The sequence below is a fragment of the Somniosus microcephalus genome, chromosome 5, assembly GCF_052327205.1.
Source record: "Somniosus microcephalus isolate GS21.2 chromosome 5, FLI_Smic_1.0, whole genome shotgun sequence".
In the NCBI taxonomy this organism is placed as follows: domain Eukaryota; kingdom Metazoa; phylum Chordata; class Chondrichthyes; order Squaliformes; family Somniosidae; genus Somniosus; species Somniosus microcephalus.
In genome coordinates, this window is record NC_140991.1 from 73670978 (window position 1) to 73696999 (window position 26022).

The 26022-nt window shown below is 45.2% G+C and overlaps 1 protein-coding gene across 19 annotated transcripts in view; it reads left to right on the forward strand.

The window, feature by feature from the left end:
* Positions 1–26022, forward strand: part of nebl (nebulette) — a 555716-nt gene that overhangs the window by 361898 nt on the left and 167796 nt on the right. For 6 of the 19 annotated variants that reach the window (XM_085987820.1, XM_085987817.1, XM_085987818.1 and 3 more), the window contains 3 exons: positions 18551–18622; positions 18994–19098; positions 19912–20022. The exons of 3 other annotated variants lie outside the window; for them this stretch is intronic. In XM_085987820.1, coding sequence (XP_085843946.1) covers positions 19069–19098; positions 19912–20022 — 141 coding nt within the window. In that variant the 5' untranslated portion in view covers positions 18551–18622; positions 18994–19068. Of the gene's footprint in view, positions 1–17489; positions 18466–18550; positions 18623–18993; positions 19099–19911; positions 20023–26022 lie in introns of those variants that run through there. 10 more of the 19 variants (XM_085987809.1, XM_085987816.1, XM_085987812.1 and 7 more) reach the window with 5 other exon arrangements.

Below are 26022 nucleotides of genomic sequence, written 5' to 3' on the forward strand. Positions count from 1 at the left end.
CATTATTGTTTTGATGATGTGACTACCTCTTATTGTTTTGATGACGTGGCTAACCTCTAGGCATGAAAAGCAACTTGTTTATCTTAATTGGCCCAAACAAGTAGTTAATATAACTTTATGTTATGCAATAGCTGGCCTAACGGTACTTAAAAATTTGAATTCAATAGGATTTTTGAGCAAAAAGGAAAAGAGCAAGCTTGGGATCAGAAGCAGAATTCAACAGGAAGGAAGCAATAACAAAAGAATGAACTGTTTATAGTAGAATGCCAAGATTTTGAAATAGCAGCATATCAACAGTTACCATGGCTGCACTAAAAGATACACAAGCAAGATAAGGTTTCAGCTCGTTTGTAACTAAGACTTTAGACAATATGTAAGGTAACTAAAATAATTATTTTTAGGTTGAATTTGAATTTAAAGATACCTTTTGGAATCTAAACATATTTTAGCTCAAGTTAGTAGCTTTTTACATGCACTGGGTAACTGAATTGCTGTCAACCTCAGGTACCTTTGGCCTACATTAACAAAATGGATTTATTAAAACAAATATAAAAAAGAAAATAAAGAATATAAAAGCCATTTTTTCTTGGTGCAGAAAAGCTGCTTCAGTTTAACGTGCATGTTGACTTGCCAACATTGAAAGCTAAATTGTGGGGTGGGGATAGGGAGTGGGGCAGAAATACTATGCATTTAGATACAGTCTTCTTTTCCCATCACACTTTAAAAAAATAAAAATAAGGAAGTCACACAACACCAGGTTATAGTCCAACAGCTTTATTTGAAATCACAAGCTTTCGGAGCGCTGCTCCTTCGTCAGGTGAAGTGGAGAGAAGCATGACGAAGGAGCAGCGCTCCGAAAGCTTGTGATTTCAAATAAAGCTGTTGGACTATAACCTGGTGTTGTGTGACTTCCTACATTTGTCCACCCCAGTCCAACACCAGCATCTCCACATCAAAAAAAAAATAGTAATCTCTTTATTGGAGTTTGCCTGCTATCCCATTTAAGCTCTGACGAAGACACTATCCAAAACTCCAATCTGTCTTTTATTTTCAGATGCTGACAGACCTGTGTATTTCTGGCATTTTGTTATTATTTTGGATTTCCAGCATTTGCAGTCTTTTCTATTTAACTATATACATTTTTTGCTTATGTTTTTCAGTTTCATTTAAAGTGGCACAGTCTTCATAGGGGAAGAGGGGAGTGTTTTTTGTTTAATTTGGGGAGGGAGATGAGCCAGAAGCACCAGAACTCATTTTGTCACCAATTGTATGCTTGTACAGAAATGAAGAAAGGTTTCTGAAAATACTCCATTAATCTGCTTTTGTTCTTTTATTGTCCGGTGAATGTAGTTGCACAGTACTTAAAAGTTTTTGTCCCGTAATATTTATTGTGCCTTTTCAAGCACTTGCACTGCACAGACAGTATTAACCATATTGTTTCAGTTCATATTGCACCGTTCATGTGGAAACCTTTGTTTTCCACTCCTTTTCTGCAATTACAATTTTTTAAATGTAGAATTTTGTGGACAAATGTAGGAAGTCACACAACACCAGGTTATAGTCCAACAGCTTTATTTGAAATCACAAGCTTTCGGAGCGCTGCTCCTTCGTCAGGTGAAGTGAAGAGAAGCTTACAGGCACAGCATATATAGTTAGAGAAAACTGCCAGATGATTACAGGTAATCTTTCTAACTGCCCTTTATCACACCTCGGCAGAGAGATAATCACAGCAATCAAAGGTGTGAATGGTGTCCAAACAGGTCAGTCAGGAAAACATTACATCAAAGAACAATGAGGTGGGGTCACAAGAGGTCAAATGTTGCAGATGCTGGGGTCTGTATGAAAAGCAGAAAAAACCCAAAAAACTTGGCTGGAAATCACAGCAGGTCCGGCCGCATCTGTGCAGAGAGAACAAGCCAACGACGACTCGAGTCTGGATGACTCTACGTCAGGTGGGGTTACATGTAGCGTGATATGAACCCAAGATCCCGGTTGAGGCCGTCCTCATGAGTGCAGAACTTGGCTATCAGTTTCTGCTCGACGATTTTGCGTTGTCGTGTGTCTCGAAGGCCGCCTTGGAGAATGCTTACCCGAAGATCGGAGGCTGAATGTCCTTGACTGCTGAAGTGTTCCCCGACTGGGAGGGAACACTCCTGCCTGGCGATTGTTGTGCACTGGCCGTTCATCTGTTGTCGCAGTGTCTACATGGTCTCGCCGACGTACCATGCTCCGGGGCATCCTTTCCTGCAACGTATGAGGTAGACAACGTTGCCGAGTCACATGAGTATGTACCACGTACCTGGTGGGTGGTGTCCTCATGTGTGATGATGGTATCTGTGTTGATGATCTGGCATGTCTTGCAGAGGTTGCCGTGACAGGGTTGTGTGGTGGCGTGGTCGCTGTTCTCCTGAAAGCTGGGTAATTTGCTGCGAACGATGGTCTGTTTGAGGTTAGGCGGCTGTTTGAAGGTGAGTAGTGGAGGCGTGGGGATGGCCTTAGCGAGGTGTTCGTCGTCGTCGATGACATCTTGAAGGCTGCGAAGAACATGGCGTAGTTTCGCCGCTCCGGGGAAGTACTGGATGACGAAGGGTACTCTGTTGGTTGTGTCCCATGTTTGTCTTCTGAGGAGGTCTATGCGATTTTTCGCTGTGGCCCGTCGGAACTGTCGATCGACGAGTCGAGCATCATATCCCGTTCTTACGAGGGCGTCTTTCAGCGTCTGTAGGTGTCCATCGCGTTCCTCCTCATCTGAGCAGATCCTGTGTATTCGCAGGGCTTGTCCATAGGGGATGGCTTCTTTAACGTGGTTAGGGTGGAAGCTGGAGAAGTGGAGCATCGTGAGGTTGTCCGTGGGCTTGCGGTAGAGTGAAGTGCTGAGGTGTCCGTACTTGATGGAGATTCGTGTGTCCAAGAATGAAACCGATTCTGAGGAGTAGTCCATGGTGAGTTTGATGGTGGGATGAAACTTGTTGATGTCATCGTGTAGTGTTTTCAGTGATTCTTCGCCGTGGGTCCATAGGAAGAAAATGTCGTCGATGTATCTGGTGTATAGCGTTGGTTGGAGGTCCTGTGCAGCGAAGAAGTCTTGCTTGAACTTGTGCATGAAGATGTTGGCGTATTGGGGTGCGAATTTGGTCCCCATGGCTGTTCGTGTGTTTGGGTAAAGAACTGGTTGTCGAAGGTGAAGACATTGTGGTCAAGGATGAAGCGGATGAGTTAGAGTCATAGAGTTTTACAGCACAGAAAGAGGCCCTTCGGCCCATCGTGTCCGCGCCGCCCATCCACCCCTGTCCTGTCTAATCCCATTTTCCAGCATTTGGTCCATAGCCTTGTATGCAATGGCATTTCAAGTGCTCATCCAAATGCTTCTTGAATGTTGTGAGGGTTCCTGCCTCTACCACCCTTTCAGGCAGTGAGTTCCAGATTTCAACCACCCTCTGGGTGAAAAAGTTCCTCCTCAAATCCCCTCTAAATCTCCTGCCCCTTACCCTGAATCTATGCCCCCTTGTTATTGACCCCCCTACTAAGGGGAAAAGTTCCTCTTTATCTACCCTATCTATGCCCCTCATCATTTTGTACACCTCAATCAGGTCCCCCCTCAGCCTTCTTTGCTCCAAGGAAAACAACCCCAGCCTGTTTAGTCTTTCTTCATAGCTGAGGCGCTCCATCCCAGGTAACATCCTGGTGAATCTTCTCTGCACCCTCTCCAAAGCAATCACATCCTTCCTATAGTGAGGCGACCAGAACTGCACACAGTACTCCAGCTGTGGCCTCACCAGCGTTTTGTACAGCTCCATCATAACCTCCCTGCTCTTATATTCTATGCCTCGGCTAATGAAGGCAAGTATCCCATATGCCTTTTTAACCACCTTATCTACCTGTTCCGCTGCCTTCAGAGATCTATGTACATATACACCAAGGTCCCTCTGACCCTCTGTACTTCCTAGGGTCCTACCACTCATTGTGTATTCCCTTGCCTTATTTGTCCGTCCAAAATGCATCACCTCGCACTTTTCAGGGTTAAATTCCATTTGCCACTTTTCCGCCCATCTGACCAACCCGTTTATATCGTCCTGTAGCCTGAGGCTTTCCTCCTCGCAATTTACCACCCCACCAATTTTCGTGTCATCTGCGAACTTACTGATCATACCTTTTACATTCTCATCCAAATCATTTATGTAGATCACAAACAACAAGGGACCCAGCACCGATCCCTGAGGTACCCCACTGGACACAGGCTTCCAGTCACAAAAGCATCCTTCGACCATCACCCTCTGCCTCCTGCCACTCAGCCAGTTTAGGATCCAACGCGCCAAGGCACCCTGGATCCCATGGGCTCTTACCTTCTTGACCAGTCTCCTATGCGGGACTTTGTCAAAAGCTTTACTGAAGTCCATGTAAACCACATCCACAGCATTTCCCTCATCCACCCCCCTAGTCACCCCCTCGAAAAATTCAATCAGATTTGTCAGACATGATTTACCCTTGACAAAGCCATGCTGACTATCCCCGATTAATCCTTGCCTCTCCAAGTGGAGATTAATTTTGTCCCTCAGAATTTTTTCCAATAATTTCCCTACCACAGATGTTAGGCTCACTGGCCTGTAATTCCCTGGTTTATCCCTGCTACCCTTCTTGTATAGTGGTACTACATTAGCTGTTCTCCAGTCCTCTGGTACATCCCCTGTGGCCAGAGAGGTTCTGAAAATTTGTGTCAGAGCCCCTGCAATCTCCTCCTTTGCCTCCCACAGCAGCCTGGGATACATCTCGTCCGGGCCTGGGGATTTATCCACTTTTTGGCCTGCTAAAACCGCTAGCACCTCCTCCCTCTCGATGCTAATATGTTCAAGTATGTCACAGTCCCCTTGCCCGATTTCTATGTCTGCATCGTCTCTCTCCATAGTGAACACAGATGCAAAAAATTCATTTAAAACCCCGCCTACATCATCTGGCTCTACACACAGATTGCCACTTTGGTCCCTAATGGGCCCTACCCTTTCCCTGGTTATCCTCTTGCCCTTAATATACTTATAAAACATCTTAGGATTTTCCTTTATTTTGCTCGCCAATGTTATTTCATGGCCCCTCCTCGCCCTCCTAATTTCTTTTTTAAGTATGCCCCTGCACTTTTTATACTCCTCTAGGGCTTCTTCTGTCTTTAGTCTTTTGTAACTGCCAAAAGCCCCCCTTTTTATTTCTAATGCATTTTTGTATATCCCTTGTCATCCAAGGTTCCCTTTGCTTGTTGGTCCCACCCTTGACCTTTACAGGAACATGTTGGCGTTGTACTCTCTCTATTTCCCTTCTGAAAGTCTCCCACTATCTTGATGTGGATTTTCCTGTAAGTAGCTGCTCCCAGTCCACTTTGGCCAGATCCTGCCTTATCATATTAAAATCGGCCTTCCCCCAATTTAGAACCCTTATTTCCGGGCCGTCTTTGTCTTTTTCCATGACCACCTTAAATCTCACCGAATTATGGTCACTATCGCCAAAATGCTCTCCTACTGACACTTCCACCACTTGCCCGGCTACATTCCCCAGAATTAGGTCCAGTATCGCCCCCTCTCTTGTAGGACTTTCTACATGTTGGCTCAAAAAGCTCTCCTGGATGCACTTTAAGAATTCTGCACCCTCTAAGCCTTTCACACTCTGACTATCCCAATTTATATTGGGGAAGTTGAAATCCCCCACTATTATTACCCTATTATTTTCGCACTTTTCTGAGATTTGCCTACATATCTGTTCCTCTATCTCCCCCTGACTGTTTGGGGGCCTATAGTACACTCCCAGCAAAGTGCTTGCCCCCTTTTTGTTTTTAAGTTCTACCCATATGGCCTCATTAGAGGAACCCGCTAATATATCATCCCTCCTTACAGCAGTAATTGATTCCTTAATTAATATTGCAACACCCCCTCCCCTTTTACACCCCCCTCTGTCTCGCCTGAAGATTCTATACCCCGGAATATTGAGCTGCCAGTCCTGACCCTCCCTCAACCATGTCTCCGTGATAGCAACAATATCGTACTCCCATGTATTCAACAACAACTTCAGTTCGTCCACCTTATTTGCAAGACTCCTTGCATTAAAATAAATGCCTTCCAGCCCTGCCATATTCCCTTTTGCCTTCGCATATTTGCTCTGCCTTGTTTTTTTCTCTGTATTTGGCTGTAAATCACCCCCTGCTATAGCTCCACTCTGTACCCCATCCCCCTGCCAAGTTAGTTTAAACCCCCCCCAGCAGTGCTAGCAAACCTCCCCGCAAGGATATTTGTTCCCCTCTGGTTCAGGTGTAAACCGTCCGACTTGTACAAGTCCCACCTTTCCCAGAAGCAGACCCAGTGATCCAGGAAACTAAAGCCCTCCCTCCTGCACCATCCCTTTAGCCACGCATTCATCTGTTCTATCTTCCCATTCCTATACTCACCAGCACGTGGCACCGGGAGTAATCCAGAGATTACAACCCTTGAGGTCCTGCTCTTTAATCCTTCACCTAGCTCCCTAAATTCTTGCTGCAGGACCTCATCCCTCTTTTTACCTATGTCGTTGGTACCAATGTGGACCACGACCTCTGGCTGTTCACCCTCCCCCTCCAGAATGCCCTGCAGCCGCTCAGTGATATCCTTGACCCTGGCACCAGGGAGGCAACAAACCATCCTGGATTCACGTCTACGGCCACAGAAACGCCTATCTGTTCCCCTTACTATAGAATCCCCTACCACTATTGCTCTCCCACTCTTTTCCCCCCCTTCCTGGGCAGCAGGAGCACCCCCAGTGCCAGGAAGTTGGCTGCTGCTGCCTTCCCCTGGTGAATCATCCCCCTCAACAGTATCCAAAGCGGCATACCTGTTTGAGAGGGGAATGGTCACAGGGGTCTCCTGCACTACCTGCCTGCTTCTATTGCTCCTCCTGGTGGTCACCCATTTCCTATCTTCCTGTGCAGCCCTTCCCTGCGGTGTGACCAACTCACTAAACGTGTTATCCACGAACCTCTCAGCATCGTGAATGCTCAACAACCCATCCACCCGCAGCTCCAGCGCCTCAATGCGGTTTGCTAGTAGCTGCAGATGGATGCATCTCTGGCACACGTGGTCATCAGGGGCACCGGCAGTGTCCCTGAATTCCCACATAGAGCAAGAGGAGCATATCACGGGGCTGGGCTCACCTGGCATGACTTTCCCTTTACTTAATTTAGGATGGAGTTGTAGGATGGCGTCTGGAGATTGGTTGGTGTTGAGTACTGAGGCTGTCGCAGCGATGCCGTCATCGTGGGGGATACTGGTGTAGAGTGCCGAGACGTCCATCGTGGCGAGGAGTGTTCCTGGTTCAACTGGCCCATGGGTGCTGAGTTTCTGTAAGAAGTCTGTAGTGTCGCGACAGAAGCTGGGGGTTCCCTGTACGATGGGTTTCAGGATGCCCTCGATGTATCCAGAGAGGTTCTCACACAGGTTTCCGTTGCCTGATATGATAGGACGTCCGGGTGTGTTGGCTTTGTGTATCTTTGGGAGGCAGTAGAAGTCTCCCACGCGGGGAGTACGTGGGATGAGAGTGCGTAGGATGGTCTGAAGGTCTGGATCGAAGGTCTTGATCAGTCTGTTGAGTTGGCGGGTGTGTTCTTTGGTCGGATTTGCGGATAACTGTCTGTAGTGTTCCTGGTTGTCCAGTTGTCGGTATGCTTCTTTGCAATAGTCCATTCTGTTCTGTATGACGATGGCTCCTCCTTTGTCTGCTGGTTTGATGACGATGTTGCGGTTGGTCTTGAGAGTATGGATGGCGTTGCGTTGTGCTCGGGTGACATTCTGGACTGTCTTGTGAGTGCGGCTGATGAATCTGGCGTTGATGCATCTCCTGACAGCTTGAGCATACATGTCAAGCTTAGGGCAGCGGCCCTCAGAGGGGTCCAATTTGACTCTTCTTCGGTTGCCGCACCGCGGATCCCTCTGTCTGCTGTTCCGGATCATTGATTGTCTCATTGGGTTCGCAACATTTGACCCCTTGTGACCCCACCTCATTGTTCTTTGATGTAATGTTTTCCTGACTGACCTGCTTGGACACCATTCACACCTTTGATTGCTGTGATTATCTCTCTGCCGAGGTGTGATAAAGGGCAGTTAGAAAGATTACCTGTAATCATCTGGCAGTTTTCTCTGACTATATATGCTGTGCCTGTAAGCTTCTCTTCACTTCACCTGACGAAGGAGCAGCGCTCCGAAAGCTTGTGATTTCAAATAAAGCTGTTGGACTATAACCTGGTGTTGTGTGACTTCCTAAATTTGTCGACCCCAGTCCAACACCGGCATCGCCACATCAGAATTTTGTGGATTAGTGCAATTTTATTAGTCAGAAAGAGTTTGCTGAGAATATTGCAAATCTACAGTAATGTGAAAACTGCATTCTAATAAATATAAAGAATGTGCAAACATAGACTTGCATAGTAATGACAACACAGAAATGGGCTTTTCAGCCCAACCAGTACGTGTTGGTGTTCATCCTTCATGTGAGCAGTAATCCTAATCCCACTTGCCCACCCTATTCTGATATCCCTTTATTCCCCATTCCGTCACCCACCTATCTAACCTATTAAATGTTGACCGGGTCTCTGCTTTAATCATTAACTCCAGTAGAGCATTCAATAACCTCACAGCCTGCTGTGTAAAAAATCTTTCTCCTGCTATATGGCCTAAATCTCTTGCACTTAATTTGGCATCTTTATTCTGTCATTGGAAACTCCTCAATCACTGGAAACCATCTGTTCCTATCTACTTTGTCCATGCCTTCATAATTTTAAACACCTCCATCAAATCACTCCATAATTTCTTCTGTTCTAACAAAATCTGTGCAATTTTACAATTCATTCTTAATATTTGTATTTCCACATACCAAGCAGAATCCCAGTGAATCTGCATTGTACCCTCTCTATTGCCTTGATAGCCTTCCTAAAATATAGAGCCCAAATCTGTACACGCTGCGTAAAACTTACTAAGGTTTTACATAGTTTGCCCATTACATCTCAACTTTCACATTCTGAGCCACTTTCCATAAAACTCAGTTTTCTGTTAGCATTTTTAAGGTCTTATCCACTTGAGGTGCTGCTTTTAAGATCTTGTGAACCAGAACTCCAAAATCCCTCTATTCTTCAATTACCCAGCTTTTCCCCCGTTCCAAGTATAATTATGACTTTTTTTAACCAAAATGTGCCACCTCACATTTACTGACATTGAATTCCATTCACCACTTTTTCTCCATATGTAGCCACTTCCCTGAAAGTTTTTTTTACAGCAAACATTAAGAGCTGCTGATATGTGATTTCAGATCTAATATGAGCTGGGAGCTCACTACCTTTATAATTAGCGTGATACCAGAAGTTCAAGTGGAGTTATCAGATGAGTGCAAAATCCACTGTGTCCACCTGCCACCTGGTCCTCACTTGTTTCAGACCTAAAATTCTGGGGATGAGAAACTCTCAAAACATGATCACCTTGAAAGTCCTGGCCTAATCTATGATCACCAGTATAATTTTTGAATTGCCCTTCCATCAACGATCATCTTGCCTTAGGTTATGCAAGTCTGGAATTCTGATCTTTACCATTTTGCATTCATTTTCCTCTGGCTTAAAGATCGCCAATGATTTTTTTTTAGAGAATCTACCACCAGACACACCTAAATGAGTTACTGTTAAATGGTTTTCTGCCAGAGCATAGAATTTCTTGTTAAATCATTCTGTTTGATCAATCCTCCTGATTTTTCCACCAACTCAGGAGTTCCCCAGTATTATTCACTCCTGCAAACATTACTATATTGTTTCTCTTTCAGAAAAATACTTGGGAAATGGAGGTAATGTTAATAAAAGCAGATTTAACAGTTGTTAGATTACGCTATCAACCAAAGCTTTTCATATAATAACATGTCTGGAAGATGATCAGAATATCAGGTAATAAGGAGAAATTATGGGAATTTTATCGAGAAGGTTGTAATTCACCAATTGAATATGCACAATGATGGACAGTAGCAGCAAGCTTATTTAGAAGTCGGGAAGGAGGCGGGACTACAACTTTCGGGGTTGTAGTCCCGCCTCCATCAAGATGCGGCCAATCCACGCGATTTTCACTTGATTGACCTTGTTGAGCCCACCCAGTGGGCTCAGCAGGCCAATTAAGGGCCACCCGGCAACAGGTGACGTCACAGAGTGAAATTTCATCTGTCAAGACGTCTTGACAGATGAAATATCCGTGTTTCACAGCTGTTTGAAGCTGTCAAACACTGACAGTCTTACTTCTAACCTGAGTCCTTCTACGCAGACTCAGTTAGAAATCTCACCGCACTGAAAGCTGCAGGCTGTCACTTTTGACAGATCGCAGCCATCCTGCCTTCTGTGCCGGCTGAACGATGGACTCACGAAACCTAGAGGAAGGAAGGCTGTAAAGGTAAGTACAGGTAATTTAAACTTCTTTAATCACTTTAGACCCACCAAACACACTTACCTTTGCACTCATGCACCCATCACTCACCTGAACACCGACATCTCGACCCCTCCAAGTCCTTCAACCCGACGGCCCGACTCCTCTAACCTGGCGTGGTTTGGAGCCATCGGGAATCCCTCACGACAATCTTCAAAATAGGGATTAGGCTAAAAACTGCCTGTTAACTACCTGTTAACAGGCAGTTAATTGGCACTAATCCCTTCCCGCCTCGGGTCAGCGGGTCTCAGTGCGGGGTGGGTACCCGCCTCCTTTCAAACTTGCATGGAGGCGGGTTTTGGGCGGGATGGTGTCGGGACCCCCGAATTCGGGAATTTAACCCCCCGCACACCTCCAATCCTGACTCCACGGCACACTGAAAATCGACCCCCTTGTGTTAGATCAGTGGAGCAGGTGAACTTAATGCTGTATTTAGCCATTTAAATCTAATCAAACTCAAATTGGGACTGTAAATTTTATAGCAGAAACAACCATTAGATAGGTGAAATGAATGAGGTATTTTAACTAAGTTGCATTTAGGAACATTCCATGAATCTAATCTGCAAATCATTATTTCAGTGCAAGTGAACAAAAGATATGCTTCTGTGCTTAATAATACAACAACACTATTACAAACAATTTTTGGATTAATTTTGGAGAATCCTCCAATTAACCAGTTTGATCTCGCACTGAAAAGATGCACAAGGTGGGTTAGTTAGCATCAATTGTATATCCTGCTTAATCATGAGTTCACCCAAATAGAACTAGGACACAAATAGCACCAAATGATTGAGATACAATATGGAGGCGTACAGACTTACCTGGTATGAATGCAAGGGTTCAGGAGCCATGGCGTAAAATATAACTGGTAAATGATCATTTGTGGTAGTCGGAGTCAATTCCGATATTTCAAATGTGAAGATGAACCGATGCATGTCGGTATATGATTAGTATGGTTGATAAAGTTTCGTAATCTCTCTCTCTCTCTCTCTCTCTCTGTCGTCATCTTCTCCTCCTCCTCCTCCTCCTCCTCCTCCCCCTCCTCCGCCCCCCCCAATCTCCTTGATTCTTTACTGTGTCTCTGAAATCGTCTACCCCCTTATACCTTTACTCTCATTCAAAACCTATGGAGTCCTGAACACAATCACTGGCTGACACCCAAACCCAAAATCCAATCATAAAGATGCCACGCAGGTTCCAGTCTTATGATACTCTTACATCATCTGTTTTTGACCATCAAGACTCTCATCTGGGGTAGTTCTGACAATACAAAAGGAATATGTCTCCATAGGTTGAGATACGGCCCTTGCTGTTGGCCTTTGGTTATTTATTCACTATGGATGTTATAACATTCCAATACAATGGCAACTGCAGCTAATCTTGGTTCCCAGGTGAGCTGCACTCTATGGGCTCGATTTTGCCATTGGGGCGGGCTGGGGGCGTGTCAGCCGCTTTTCGTGTTAGCCACTCGACTCCAATTTGATGTGGGAAAAATATGCGATTTTCCCCTAATTGGGCAATTGATTTCCAGCGTGTGGGAACCCCTGGCCCACTGAGTCTTTCCATCCTGAAAGTCGCCTCCGATGAAGTCATCAGTGCTGCTGGATTTAAGGCCTGCAAGCAGCCTTGCTGCTTCTGCAGACTGCAAAACTTACGCCTTTTGCTGTGATAGATTCCTCCAGCCAATATGTCCAGCAGTAGGCCAAAGACTCCACCAAGATTCGATGACGCCGCCCTGCAAGCTCTGGTGGAAGGAGCAAGAGGAAATAAGGAGGTGCTCTTCCCTTCCTCAGGGAGGAAGAAGCCTCCCCAGCAGACGAAAGCTGTGTGGATGCAAGTGGCCCAGGAGGTCAACTCTTTGTCTATGTGCCGCAGAACCTGGCTGCAGTGCAGGAAGAGGTTTCATGACCTGCGCACTGGAAAAGTGAGTATGACTTTCCCATCACCCTCAATCTGATCCCCATTGCCTCTCCTCATCAGCACTCAGCTTTGACAACCTCTTCCTCCACAACCCACTTGACACTGACATCCCTGTACCCTTACCCATTCCCTCTCTCTCTCTCTGGTCACATTCACCTAACTATTCGACTATGCAGCCCTCACACTCACTATCGCTGTGATGCTATGAAAACAACTTACAACACACAGGGAGGGCCCTTGGTCTTGCCACCTCACTCCATCTTTGTCTCCTTCTAACCATCAATGATATGGATTCTCTACACTCACTCCTTCATTCTCACTCAAACTCCACTTGTCTCCCTCATTGCAGGAAAAGAGAGCTCACAATAAGAGGGAAAGAGCGAGGACAGAAGAAGGGCCACCCTCAGTAGCCCAGCTTACCCCCTGGGAGGAGGTGGCCCTGGAGATCATGGGAGTGGAGGAGGATGCGCAAGTGGGGGACGGACAGTCGGGTGCATCACAGCAAGCTGGTGACAGAATAGTTTATTATCTCTCTCATTGACAGTGCATGAGTCACTGATAATGATTCTGATGCTCTAACAGATTGACTTTTGATTATCTGCAATATTCAATGTGCATGTAACCTTGGCCTCACATTTCTGACTCCTTTACTCCCCCACAGGACCATCGAAAGCCCCCGTCCCCACTTTCCAGGAGGAACAGCCTGAGCCTCCAGACTCCTCAGAGGAAGCTGCAACCTCTGAGGGCGCAGCGTCAGCAGAATTCAGCGCATCCAGCACCAGCGCAGACACTCACACCTCGGCGGTACCTTCGCGAGATAGTGCAGTGTTGTCACCTGGTGTATCACAGCTCACAAGTGAGCATCAGCAGATGGTGGAGACAGGGACAGCAGTGGAGAGTCCTAGTCGGAGGGTGCAGGACTCTGCCAGCTTGGCTCAGCTGCATGTCGACCCTGTGCCTCTGGGTCCATCCAGAAAAATAGCAGTGCTAGAACTCCAGGAAGAGGTGCAGGAGTCTCTGGCAGGTTTTGTCTCTAGGGTCGCTGCAAGTGTGGAGCGAAGGGAGGAGTCCATCGCTAACATGAGCAGAAACTTTGTGGAGGCGTTGGCGCATGAACGCATCACCACGGAAAGGATGGCAACCTCCGTGGAAAGGATGGCTACCTCCATGGTAAGGCTGGCTACCGTAGAGGAGAAGATGGCTACGTTCATGGAGGAACTTAGTCGCCAGGGTATGGAAAACATGGTATTTGTTCAGAATAGACTAACATCTCTTGAGGAGCGATGGTCAGTTCTTGAGCAAACAAACCAGACCTTCAAGCAAGTCCTCAGGAGTAGGACTTCCAGTACAGACATGGGTCCTCATGGTCCCCCTGAATTGCAGCAAGGTGCTGTCAAGCCACTTGCTAGCTCTGAAGTGAGGCTGACCCATGAGAGGGATGTTGGTGGCATACAACAAGGAAGTGGGGGCTCCTCTCCAAGCACTCACACGACCATGCCACTGCAGAGCCCTCGGTCAGAGTCCCCACCCAACTGAGATCGGCGTCTCAACCCCTGCATAGCCGCAGGAGCAGCAGACTGTTGCCGAGCCCTCACAGGTTCGCAACCCCGGAGGACGCCCACCAAAGGTGTGGAGACAGTAGCAGCAAGAAAGTGAGCAAGGGGCCTCCACATCTGCTGAAGCCACAGGGGAAGCACCACGTAGGAGCACGCGTAAGAGGAAGATAATGCACAAGGGTGGTCACTTGGGTGAAATGTTATGTTTAATGTTGAAAAGCCATCAGTTGGTTATTGTCATAAAAAATTCTGATGTCAACTATTGCAGTTGTGGCGTGTGTCATATCGCTAATGGGGCTTCCACATTGAGGGCTTAGGATAACTTGCAATTGTCAGTATGGTGGTCAGAGTGGTAGGAACCGCAGGTTCTTGTCCATTGTCGATGCTCTGGTAAGAAGCTGCGAGGCAAAAGTGCTTGATTGGCTAGGCTAAGCAAATCTGGCCAAGATGAGTGTGGCCTTGCATCCTGGCCAGCAATGTGTTCGCATGCTGCTGGCGCTGGTTGATGCACCTCTGCAAGCTGGTCGTTGTTGCTTTCAGCCTCCTCAGATGAGGAGGAGGAGGCTATGTCATGAGCCACTTGTTCCTCAGGCATCTGCAAGCCACGATGCTGTGCCATGTTGTAAAGTGCACAGCAAACCACGACGATTCTGGAGACCCTGGCTGCTGAATACTGCAGGGCTCCACCTGATCTATCCAGGCATTTGAAGCGCATCTTCAGCAAGCCGATGGTTTGCTCGATTATCGATCTGGTGGAAATGTGGCTCGAGTTGTAGTGCTCCTCAGCTTCATTGGATGGGCTCCTCAATGGCGTCATTAGCCACGTCTTCAGGGGATAGCCCTTGTCTCCAAGTAACCATCCGTTAAGTTGGTCTGGCGGACTGAAGAGCGGAGGCACACTAGACTGGCGCAGGATGAAGGAGTCATGGCAACTGCCAGGGTACTTGGCACAAACATGCAAAATGGCCGCCTTGTGGTCACACACCAGCTGTGCGTTGAGGGAATGGAAGCCGGTTGACAAAAATACCTGGATTGTGATGGGGTGCCTTAAGGGTCACGTGTGCAGTCAATGACGCCCTGCACCCTTGGAAAGCCTGCCAGATTGTCAAACCTAACCGCACGCGCAGTTACACTGGCTTGATCCTTGGAGAAATGGATGTGATTGTGCACGATGGCAAAGAGGGCATCGGTTACCTGCATGATGCAAGTGTGTGTGGCCGCCTGGGAGACGCCGCTGATGTCTGCTGCTGATCCCTGGAATGAGCCTGAAGCAAAAAAGTTGAGTCCGGTGGTGACTTCGATGGCCACTGATAAGGGGTGTCCACCTGCTCCTCTGGGCTCCAGGTCTTGCTGCTGCATTGCACAGATGTCACCCACTACCTCTCGCGAAAATCTGAGCCTCCTTTGGCACTGCTGCTCAGTCATGTTGAGGTAGCTGATCCTCTGTCTGTAGACCCTGTGTTATAAATCTCCATCATCAAGAAACTACTCATGAAATAATGCTGGATGGCCAGCTGGTGGTGCCGTCCAAGGAGTATAAATACTCGGGCGTGGGCCCAGCTTTCCAGGGACATTTTGTAAGACAAGGAACTAGTGAAGTACAACTAGACCTCCATGTTCTGAAACAAGTTGATTAAAGCCTTGCTTTATGCTCAAACCAAGTGCGTAGTGAGTTTTATTACGTCAATTTAATCAACTTGATGTCGACTCCACGCTTTGGGTGATTCGGGAACAGCCAGCTACGACTCGAATCGTAGAAGGGAACTCAGACAAGTAATCGATCCATCATGGAGAAACTACTCAGACCCGCCCGTCTCGACCTGGACCCGAATTCACTTACAGCTGCTAAGGTATGGAAACACTGGTATCGTACTTTCAGCAACTTCCTCAGGGTGTGTGGTGAAAATGTTCCTGATAAATTAGAGATACTTGCTAATTATGTATCCTCTCATGTTTGATTATATCGAAGACTGTGTAGACTATGACGCCGCTATCCAAATACTACAGCAGCTATATGTCAAGTCCCCAAATGAAAAGACAAGGAACTAGTGAAGTACAACTAGACCTCCATGTTCTGAAACAAGTTGATTAAAGCCTTGCTTTATGCTCAAACCAAGTGCGTAGTGAGTTTTATTACGTCACCCTGTTTGGGGGGTATCTCCTGCGCCGATAGGCTTCCATGCGCTGGCACCTTCTGGACTGTGCAGCTTCAGGTGGGTGAGCAGCAGCTTGGAGCTCCTGCTGTTGCTCCTGCAGTTGGTGTTGCTGTTGTTCAGGGTTCTGCTGCTGCCGCGGCTGGTCTTCGTCCGAATCTGATGTTCAGGAGGAAAGGAAATAAATGGTTCCCATTCTCCTGGTATATGCCTCAGTTGAGGAAGTGCTCATTCAAGGTGGGGAGAGGGGTTTCCCAGGAGGTCACACTGGAGATGGGTGTCAGGCTCCAAACTTCCACAATAATGAGTAGGCCTGTTAAAAGTTCCCCCAGACCTGAGACAACAAAGTTCTGCCACCTGCAAATAATGATTGGTGAAAACTCCTTTTTAATGGTGGAGCTGCAGCTGTTAGTAAATAGTTCACTTGTGCTGCTGCCAGGTTTCACTGGCGTGTTTCAGAGGAGGCATGCAGCACGTGGGAAAACTGTTAAAATCAGAAAGGCCTCTCAAAATGGGATTATGGAGGCACTTAACTGGTTCTTAAGGGCCTATAGAGGCAGGATGGAGACGGGGTCAGAAAACTCGCATGTGGGAAAATTGCTCGGAGGCGGGATCGGGCCCGCCCGCCAGTTTTTGCAATTTTAACACCTCACGCCTCCAATCCCGCCTCCTCGGGCCTGGCAAAATCGAGCCCTATGTCTTATCCTTACTTTTGGCTAATATCCAACGTTCACCCACAGCCTCACTATTCAATTATAGCAATCCTCTTTCTCACCCCAGGTTGTCTGATTACAGCTTACTCACAGACTTTTAAGCATAAGAAAAATGGTTACATGTTATACATAATTCAGGTTACCATTGCATTCAGTTGATGATTACAGACTTTTATATTTAATTCTTACGCAGGTTATAAATCCGTTACTGATAAGATTGTAAAGCAAGTATTCTAAAAACCAACTAATCCATGATAATCTTAGTGGTCATAAACATATTTTGCGAATGGCTATATATTCATGTATGCAACATAACTTTGGACTTATTTTTATTAAAATCCATTTGCCATTCTGTAGTTTTTTTTAATTGATCTAGATCCCTTGCAATGCTTTCAGTCTTGCTTATACACATCAACTGGCCCAATAGCTTGGTGTCAACATCAATATTACAGTATATACAATCCTGCAAACTATTTTTGAATAACGTGCAAAGATGTGCGTGCCTATACATTTTGTGAAATGTAGGGACCAGATTAGAGTTGGATCATCATTTGTGGAGAATGTAAGGGGTTAGGCATGATTATTGAATGTGAAGTAATGCATATTCTGTGTTAGTTAATGAACTGAGTACTAGAATTTTTCCACTTCAGATACTTCAGATTTAGGTTGCAGTACATCTTTAATAAAATTAATCACTGATGTACAGGGATTTAAGATATCACTCTCTGCAGGTGTACCATCAATTTTTAATCCCATTTATGTTTCATTGTGATCATAGTGGAGCAGCTGTCTCCTTTCTGATTAGGGTCTACTGGAAGGAATATGATTCTTGGTTGTCTATTGGGAGCCTTTAAATGTATTAGAAAAGTGTTTATCTCTTTTAAAAAGCATAAAGATATATATTTTTAACATTTCATGGCACATTGTGGAGGACTATATATTGAGGCATGTTGGAACAATATAAGAGAACTTAAATTTTAAAATGTGTTTGAAGGTCTTTTGTCCTGTTTATGGTAAATTGATTAAACTAAAGGCAAATTTGTTACAGACCATCATCATCTCTATTAAATATAAAATATTCAGTGTTGGTATGTAAGCTGAGTATACTTCTGCAATTTAATTTGGACAGGGTATTCAACATTCTCCAGATAATAGCATTGCACAGACCAACGGCACTCATTTCCAAAGTAATGAAATTCTTTCATAGCCCTTCTGTCTGCAAAATAATTTTTCCGTTGTCAGCTGGGAATGGATTTAAACTATTCAGATTTTCTCAGCTACTGAACTTCATTAAATCTTGCATCTTAAATTCTTAACTCGTGCAGGCAGAGTTTAGGTAGGATGTGAAAAAGTAAGTTGATCGTAAAAAAAAAATTATTAGCTCTAAAGAGAAACTGGCCACTGGGCCATCTGTGAAGCTTTCGTATTCACTTCTGTTGAATTCTTGAGATAAAGGCCATCAACTCATCAAGTGCTTGCTAAATTAGGATGTGGTCTTAAACCATCTTCCACGTAGCGGACGTTAGAATAGACTATTGCAAAGCAGTTGCAGCTGCTGAAGCATTTGTTGTGAGAGGGTGTTTTCTCTTTAATTCTGTTTCAGTTATTTAAAAAAAAAATGAGGTTTCATAATTCCAGAGAAGAGGATGGAGAAGAAGAACAGGAAGAGGTTAAAAAACTTCAAAGTTGTTCTGTTGTATTTTAGTAACCTTTCATGAAAAGATATTCGAGCAATGTTGATTTTTCTTTCCCAGGCACTCAGTAAACCCATTGTGAAAGACAGGAGTATTGAATTTGCCCAGAAATGTAGTGATCAGATAAGTGATGTAAGTATTTTTTGCTGAAACAGTATATCTTGATATAATGCACGTAATCAACATTCTTATTTTGTTGTGATATGAGTCTTTTAAAACCTTCAAGCAAACAGTTGATTTTTACTTGTTATGTTGTGACACCAATGTGGTCAATCGTTTGTTGTCAAATTATTTGGACTGCTTTGAACATTCTGTATAAAGTTCCCGGTTTTTTTTAAGCCTCAGCAGTTATATTACTAGTGGAATGTAACAAATGGAATGATATGTATGGGTAAATGGAATAGTGCCTCTGTTAAAATGGTGGCCATATATTTGCTTAAAGGTTATTGAGTGACCTTGCAATTTTGAGTTTGTGTTACTGACATTGAGTTTCTTCTTTTTAGATTAAATACAAAGAACGATATATAAAGTCAAAAGGAAAGTATACTTTTGTGCCAGATACACCTCAACAACAATATATGGAAAATGCAACTGTTCTTATTTCTGAGGTAAGCCATATAGAATTTCGTTCAAACTTAATGCAAGATAATTGCCTGTGCTCTTAAGTTTCTGCCATGTCATGTACTTTCATTGGTTTACACCAGATTAAGAGAAAAGCATCAACACTGGGGGTGAAAATTTGCAGAATGTGATCCCGTTGGCTGCGTCAGGATATTGCCCGCCAGAGTTTGTGGGTCAGTGAGAGGGAGGTAATTAGCATGGGGCTGGCCAGCACCACCACAGGCATATCTCTGGCACCTACCTGTCCCATTTCCATGGAAACTTGACTTTGGTGTGCCTGGGAGCGGGGTTGACAGCTGTTCCTCCCCATTCCCCCCAATCACAGCAATGTTCCCCATAACCCTCGAGCAAGGAGGGCAAATTGCTCACTGGCCTGGAGCAGATCTTGGAAAAGTAACTTCCCAGAAACCACTAAAAACTGAGATTTCTTCAAATATGTGTTTTTTCACTCATAATTGGACCAGTTAAAATAAGTATGCTTCTATCATATGATCCACAAAGAAAGTTTGAAATGTGTACAATGATGTAAAATCATTCTCAGAAGTGGATGAAAAGCAGGAAAAGCATAACTGATTTTCTCAAAAATAATAATTTGATAACAAAATGGACCATTTATTTTAATGAAATATAAATGTTTCCACTCTAATTAATGAACCAAAAAAGCTTTTTGCTGTAAAAGTTTGTGAAAATTCCATGATGTTAGTAATTAAAAAAAATATAAAACTGGATTGTTCACAAGGTTGCTGAAGTATTAGACTGCACTTTCAGTAATGTAACCGCAGACTGTTTCTTATTTGCAGACCAAGTACAAAGAAGCTGTGAAAAAGGAAAGTTCTAAGTGCTTGTATGCACGGATGCCAGCCACCATAGATACTGTATTTGCTAAAGAAGTTTCACAGGTTCAGAGTGAGGTATGATGATGTAGTCTGTTGTTGAGTACTCATTTATGTAAAACAAATTCTGTATGCAACATAAGGAGGGAGTAGAGATAGTATTAATATGGCACCCAAGATACCATCATCAAAATTGTGAAAATCTTTAGATGATCTGCTTGTTGTCATTATTGTGAAGCAAAATACTTTGGGGTAAAAATTGGGTAGCGCCCTGCTACCTTTGCCGCGCCCCGAAAAAGTTAGCGCCCCCGCGGCAGATTTTCTCAGGTAGCGCCCCGAGTGGGAGGAGGGGTGCTACTGGAAGCGCCCCGTGTCCCTCTTGGGGCGCTGCGAGCCAATATCGCGGCACGTTTAGATGATATTAGAGGGGAGGGGCCTGGCGCAGCGCGTCCCGGCACCCAGCTGGGCCACCATGGATCGGGAGTGCCGACAAATGAGCCTGGCACTCAAGGAGTGCCGGGCTCACAGAGAGCAGCCGGCACCCCACGGGGGGGGCTTCACGGGGGCCGGGGGCAGGTGCTGGCAGGCGGCCAGCAACAAAAATGGCCGCCCACCACTTCCCCTTTAACTAGCACCGCCCCAGTCGCAGGTCGGGCCCCCCTGACCCCGGCGGACACAGCGTCCAGCGGTAAGTTGGGGGGCGCCACCGAATATTACAGCCGGGGCGCTGCGCACGGCAATGACGTCATCGCCGTGGTGCAGCGCCGCACAGCACTAACAAATTTTGCGGGAGGCGTTAGCGGCACTGCGCCCAGGCGCTAGTTGATTTGCGCCCTGTTAGCGCCCTCCACAGAAGGTGCAAATCAACTGAATTTAGCCCCCTTCTTACTGGAGTACAACTGGTGCATACCCACTTTATTATTACATTTTCAAAACTTACATTTTCTTGCATTATGTCCTAATGGGTAAGGCAATCCAAGTAAATTTAGTGCTTCTTAAAGTTTATTTTGTTCCCGCTGTTCCAACTGAAGTTTCAGTATGGTTTATATTTCTTTATCAGTATTCAGTCTCCCTGATTGCTGACATATTAGATGCAGAAAGCACCATCCCTGAAACTTTCCCCAATACTATGTGGGTTAAAGAAGTGAGGGGAACAGCAGCTGCAGAGTAGCTCCACTTACTTACTACCAGTCAAACAGGTTCATGTAATAGAATTGCTTACGTTTATATAACACTTTATCAAGTCTTTCAAAACACTTAACATGAATTTTAGTTCTGTGCAAAGCTGCTTACTGGGATTTGCAGTGAAATGAATGATCTAATAATTGAAAACTCAGACTGCAACTCCCAGCACAAGGATAGTAGGTCCTCCAGTAGGAACCTGGGAACTCTGTGCATTAACTTGCTATTCTCTTTTCAAAGTGGAATTACAAAGCCTGTGAACAAATAAGAACATAAGAAATAGAAGCAGGAGTAGGCCATTCGACCCGTCGAGCCTGCTCCACCATTCAGTAAGATCATGGCTGATCTTTTACCTCAACTCCACCTTCCTGCACTATCCCCATATCCCTTGATTCCCTTAATATCCAAAATATTTATGATAATTGTCACATCAAATGGTTGTAAAACAGCATGCCCTCGCTTTAGCGTGCACCGGTGCTCTCACTGAGATATACACACACATGCATTGATAAACCACACAGATTATTAGAACAATAGCAAAATACTGCGGATGCTGGAAATCTGAAATAACAACAGAAAATGCTGGAAATACTCAGCAGGCCAGGCAGCATCCGTGGAGAGAGAAACAGAGTTAACGTTTCAGGTGTGGGACCCTTCATCAGAACAGATTAAGGGTCCCACACCTGAAACGTTGGACCAGATTTTCAGTGTGCTGTGAGGCGGGTTTTCAGGCGAGCGGGGGGCAAAAATACCAAATTCGGGGGTCCCGCCCAAAACCCGCCTCCACGTAAGTTTCAAGGGAGGCGGGTACCCGCCCCGCACTGGGACCCGCCGACCCGAGGCGGGAAGGGTTTAGTGCCAATTAACTGCCTGTTAACAGGTAGTTAACAGGCAGTTTTTAGCCTAATCCCTATTTTGAGGGGTGTCGTGTGGGATTCCCGACGGCTCCAAACCACGCCAGGTTAGAGCAGGCGGACCGTCGGGTTGAAGGACTTGGAGGGGTCGCGATGTCGGTGTTCAGGTGAGTGATGGGTGCATGAGTGATGGGTGCATGAGTGCAAAGGTAAGTGTGTTTGGTGTGTCTAAAGTGTGTAAAGAAGTTTTACTTACCTGTACTTACCTTAACAGCCTTTCTTCCTCTAGGCGTCGGGAGCCCATCACTCGGAACTGAAAGCTGAATGGCTGCGATCTGTCAAAAGTGACAGCCTTCAGCTTTCAGTGTCGGTGAGAGTTCTAACTGAGTCTGCGTAGAAGGACTCAGGTTAGAAGTCAGACTGTCTGTGTTTGACAGCTTCAAACAGCTGTGAAACACTGATATTTCATCTGTCAAAAACTTTTGACAGATGAAATTTCAATCTGTGACATCACCTGTTACCGGGTGGCCTTTAACTGGCCTTCTGAGCCCGCTGGGCGGGCTCAACAAGGTCAATCAAGGGAAAATCACGTCGATTGGCTGGATGTCGATGGAGGCGGGACTAAAACCCGAAAGTTGTAGTCCCGCCTCCTTCCCGACAACTTAATGAAAATCCAGCCCATTAACTCAGTTTCTCTCTCCACGGATGCTGCCTGGCCTGCTGAGTATTTCCAGCATTTTCTGTTGTTGTTTCAGATTATTAGAACCCGGTTTTATAGGATCTGATTAAATGTTGACAAGTCAATTCATGTACCTATGACAGAATAGTGAATTAGATCTGCTTTAGAAAGAGCTCAGCTGCATAGAGGGACATTTTTTTGTGTTGTGTTTTAAATTGTACTCCAGAAATAGTGGGTTGGATTTTCCTTTGATTTACTGCCAATTTTTTAGCAGTTCTGGGACACAAAACTGAGCAAAGTTAAGCAGTAATGGTTACCGCCTCAACTACACTGCTAAAAACTTGCACTAAAATTCTTCTCCAAATATAGTGCCATATCTGTTTAATGCGTGATGGTAGCCTGTCCTGCCACACTTAAATGGGGTCAACTGGGAATTTACCCAACTTCCACCCTAAATTATTACTGCCACAATATAAATGGTGGTATGAGCTGCAGAGTAGTTTCCCTAAAGTAGATCTTGTCTTGAGGCCATTTTGTTAGCTACAGCTGCAGATTGTTTCCAGTTTGCCTACTTATTGATTTTTAGATGTTGGTGCTCTGGAGGTTCTGTCAAGACTTTTACCTCCCTATTTAGTCAGTTCTGTAGTAAGAATAGTTGTGGATAGGTGGTTGATAGGTGATCACATTCATGGCTTATGGCACCAGTAAGGCTTCTGTAGGCAGAGGGCAACAAAAGATATAATGAGACTCTTGTTACTACAATAATTGTCAAAGAGCAGACTATAATCATTCTGAAGTTTCATTTTAGGTGTTTGGATAAATCCGGTGGAGCCCTGCCTCCCAGTGGCGGTACCGATTGAGGAACAGTATTACTGCACCCAACATGCCCCGCATGATCAGTTAGGGCCCCAGGAGGAAAGTTCAGCGGATTAGCAGCGGAATCATGTGGATGGGTGGAAGTCATGCCCTGCTGCTAACCCGCCAACAGAAGGAGAATTCAGCCCATTATGTCTACACCAAAACAAAATTATTGTACCACACTGAAATGAGGAAATTAATAAAGAACAGTTTGCTAAATTACAGCATAATGAATTGGCCCAACCACTCTGACAGAGGCATTCTATAAACAGTAACAATACCATTGGACATCCTTCAGTGACTACAATACAGTAACATATATCTATTTAATGATGACATGGTGCCACATTCTACTAAACACAGATAGCAAATCTACATTTAGTACAATACAGACTCACCTGTCTCAAAGGTGCCCAGGAGTAGCAGGAAGATAAGAGGACGTGGTAGCACAAAGACTGGAGAAAGTGATAGCAAGGTCACTTGGAGCAGCAATAGGGAATGTTGGCATGACAAGATGGATTAGCAGATCAAAGATAAACATAGCTGTACTTACTATTAATGGGCTGATCTGGGAGTTTGAGATCGGTAGCCTGCAGAAAAAGTTTCATAAAAGTAATTTTCTAATGTCACAACATCCAGCAGCTAATAAAAAAACTAAGTTTGGAAATTTTGTAGGAAAATTAAGACTGGTATAAGTAGCCATGCAGACAATAACTGGTATTTTAACATTTTAACATTTGCTTAGTATTTTTGTTGTGCTGCATGAGTTATTTCCATCAAATGCTGTTATAGTGGCCCACCATTAGTTCAACTTGTCCTTGCCTGTTAAATCTTCATGATATTTTGCTCTTCAAGTTGCTGGAAGTACGAGATGGAAATGGTGCGGCGCCCTCTACAGGGCATCTGGAATCTGAGTGAACAGGGCAAGCAACTTTGTTTTGAGGAGATACAGTCAGAGTGAAGGATTATGAAATGAACATCGCAAGGTCTGAACCAGGAAGTGTAAGTTAGAATGGTGAATTCAATGTCAAATCAGGTACAGAAAGAGAAATAAAGAGGGAAAGAAAGATTGGATTAAGAGAGAGAAAAAGAGACAAAGAAAAAATGTAATTAACAGAAATCTCCAACAACAATTAAAACCTGAAGGGATGAGACTCCACACTAATTACTGCCAGAAAGGTTGACTGGCAGTAATTAACACTTATCACCACGTCATTAAAAAGGGTACTTAGACTTTAAATTACTTGACTTAACTTTGTGCTGAGTTTACTTTGTATCTACAATGCAAGTACAGGAACTTAACACCGGTCAATGCATTTGAATGAGGAGCCAGTGAGATGCCGTTTTCGCAAAGATAACGGCAGAGTGGCACATCTCGGACAGCAAATTCTCAATTTCCACATTTAATCGCGCATCTGCCCTCGCCTGAAGTTGCTGTGGCATCTGCACTTTTATTAGCCTTGCCGTTATTTTGACAGTAATTTTTGGGCCAATATTCGAGCATGAAAGTGATGTGGATGCTTAAAACAGGCATGATGGGCCTTCAATAACCACAAAACTAGAAGTTATAGACTTAAACAAGTTGGCTTTTAATCACTAAGATCAGAGCTAACATCTCAACACGCCGACTGGTTCACAGGAATGAGTCATGCAGATCCTGGGATCTTTATGTAAGAGAAGTCAGGGGCGGAGCCAAGAGCTAAGACCTGGAACCTCCCAGGTTAGTCGGGAAAGAGGAAGTGAAACTATACACAGTGGGGGAGGGTAATATACATGAGTGCAAAACGAATACAGGATCAAGACAAACAGATTTCATTACATTCACCCCTTCTATAGATTTAGTCCATCGGGGTGATGTTTCTTAAAAGTTGGTATAAGTGAGTCTGTCAGGAGGTTTTGCAGTTCTCAGTGATCGGTGCAAAGCCAGTTGGGGTGCCTCTAGGGGAGTGGATTCTGGTTCCTCCGCTGTCCGGGCCTCCGCAGTGTCTTCCAGGTTATCTGCAGTGTCCTCCAGGTTAAAGTTGGGTATTGATACCCCTGGGCATCCTGTCTCTTTGTAGTGTAGGTCTTCATTGGGTAGTCTCCCATCGTTCTCTCCGCTCCCCGAGGGAGCGAGGTCTTTTATGGAAACCGTGTCCTCTCGCCCGTCAGAGTATTCGATATAGGCGTACTGAGGGTTTGCATGGAGGAGCTGCACCTTTTCCACAAGGGGGTCCGTTTTATGGCCTCTCACGTGCTTCCGCAATAGTACTGTCCCCGGAGACGTCAGCCACGCGGGTAGAGATATGCCCGAGGTGGATTTCCGGGGGAAAACGAACATCTTTTCGTGAGGGGTAGCGTTAGTGGCAGTACATAACAGAGACCTTATGGAGTGGAGCACGTCTGGGAGGACTTCCTGCCAGCGGGAGGTCGGAAGGCCTTTTGACTTTAAGGCTAACGTGACAGCCTTCCAAACAGTAGCATTCTCCCTTTCCACTTGCCCATTACCCCGGGGGTTGTAACTAG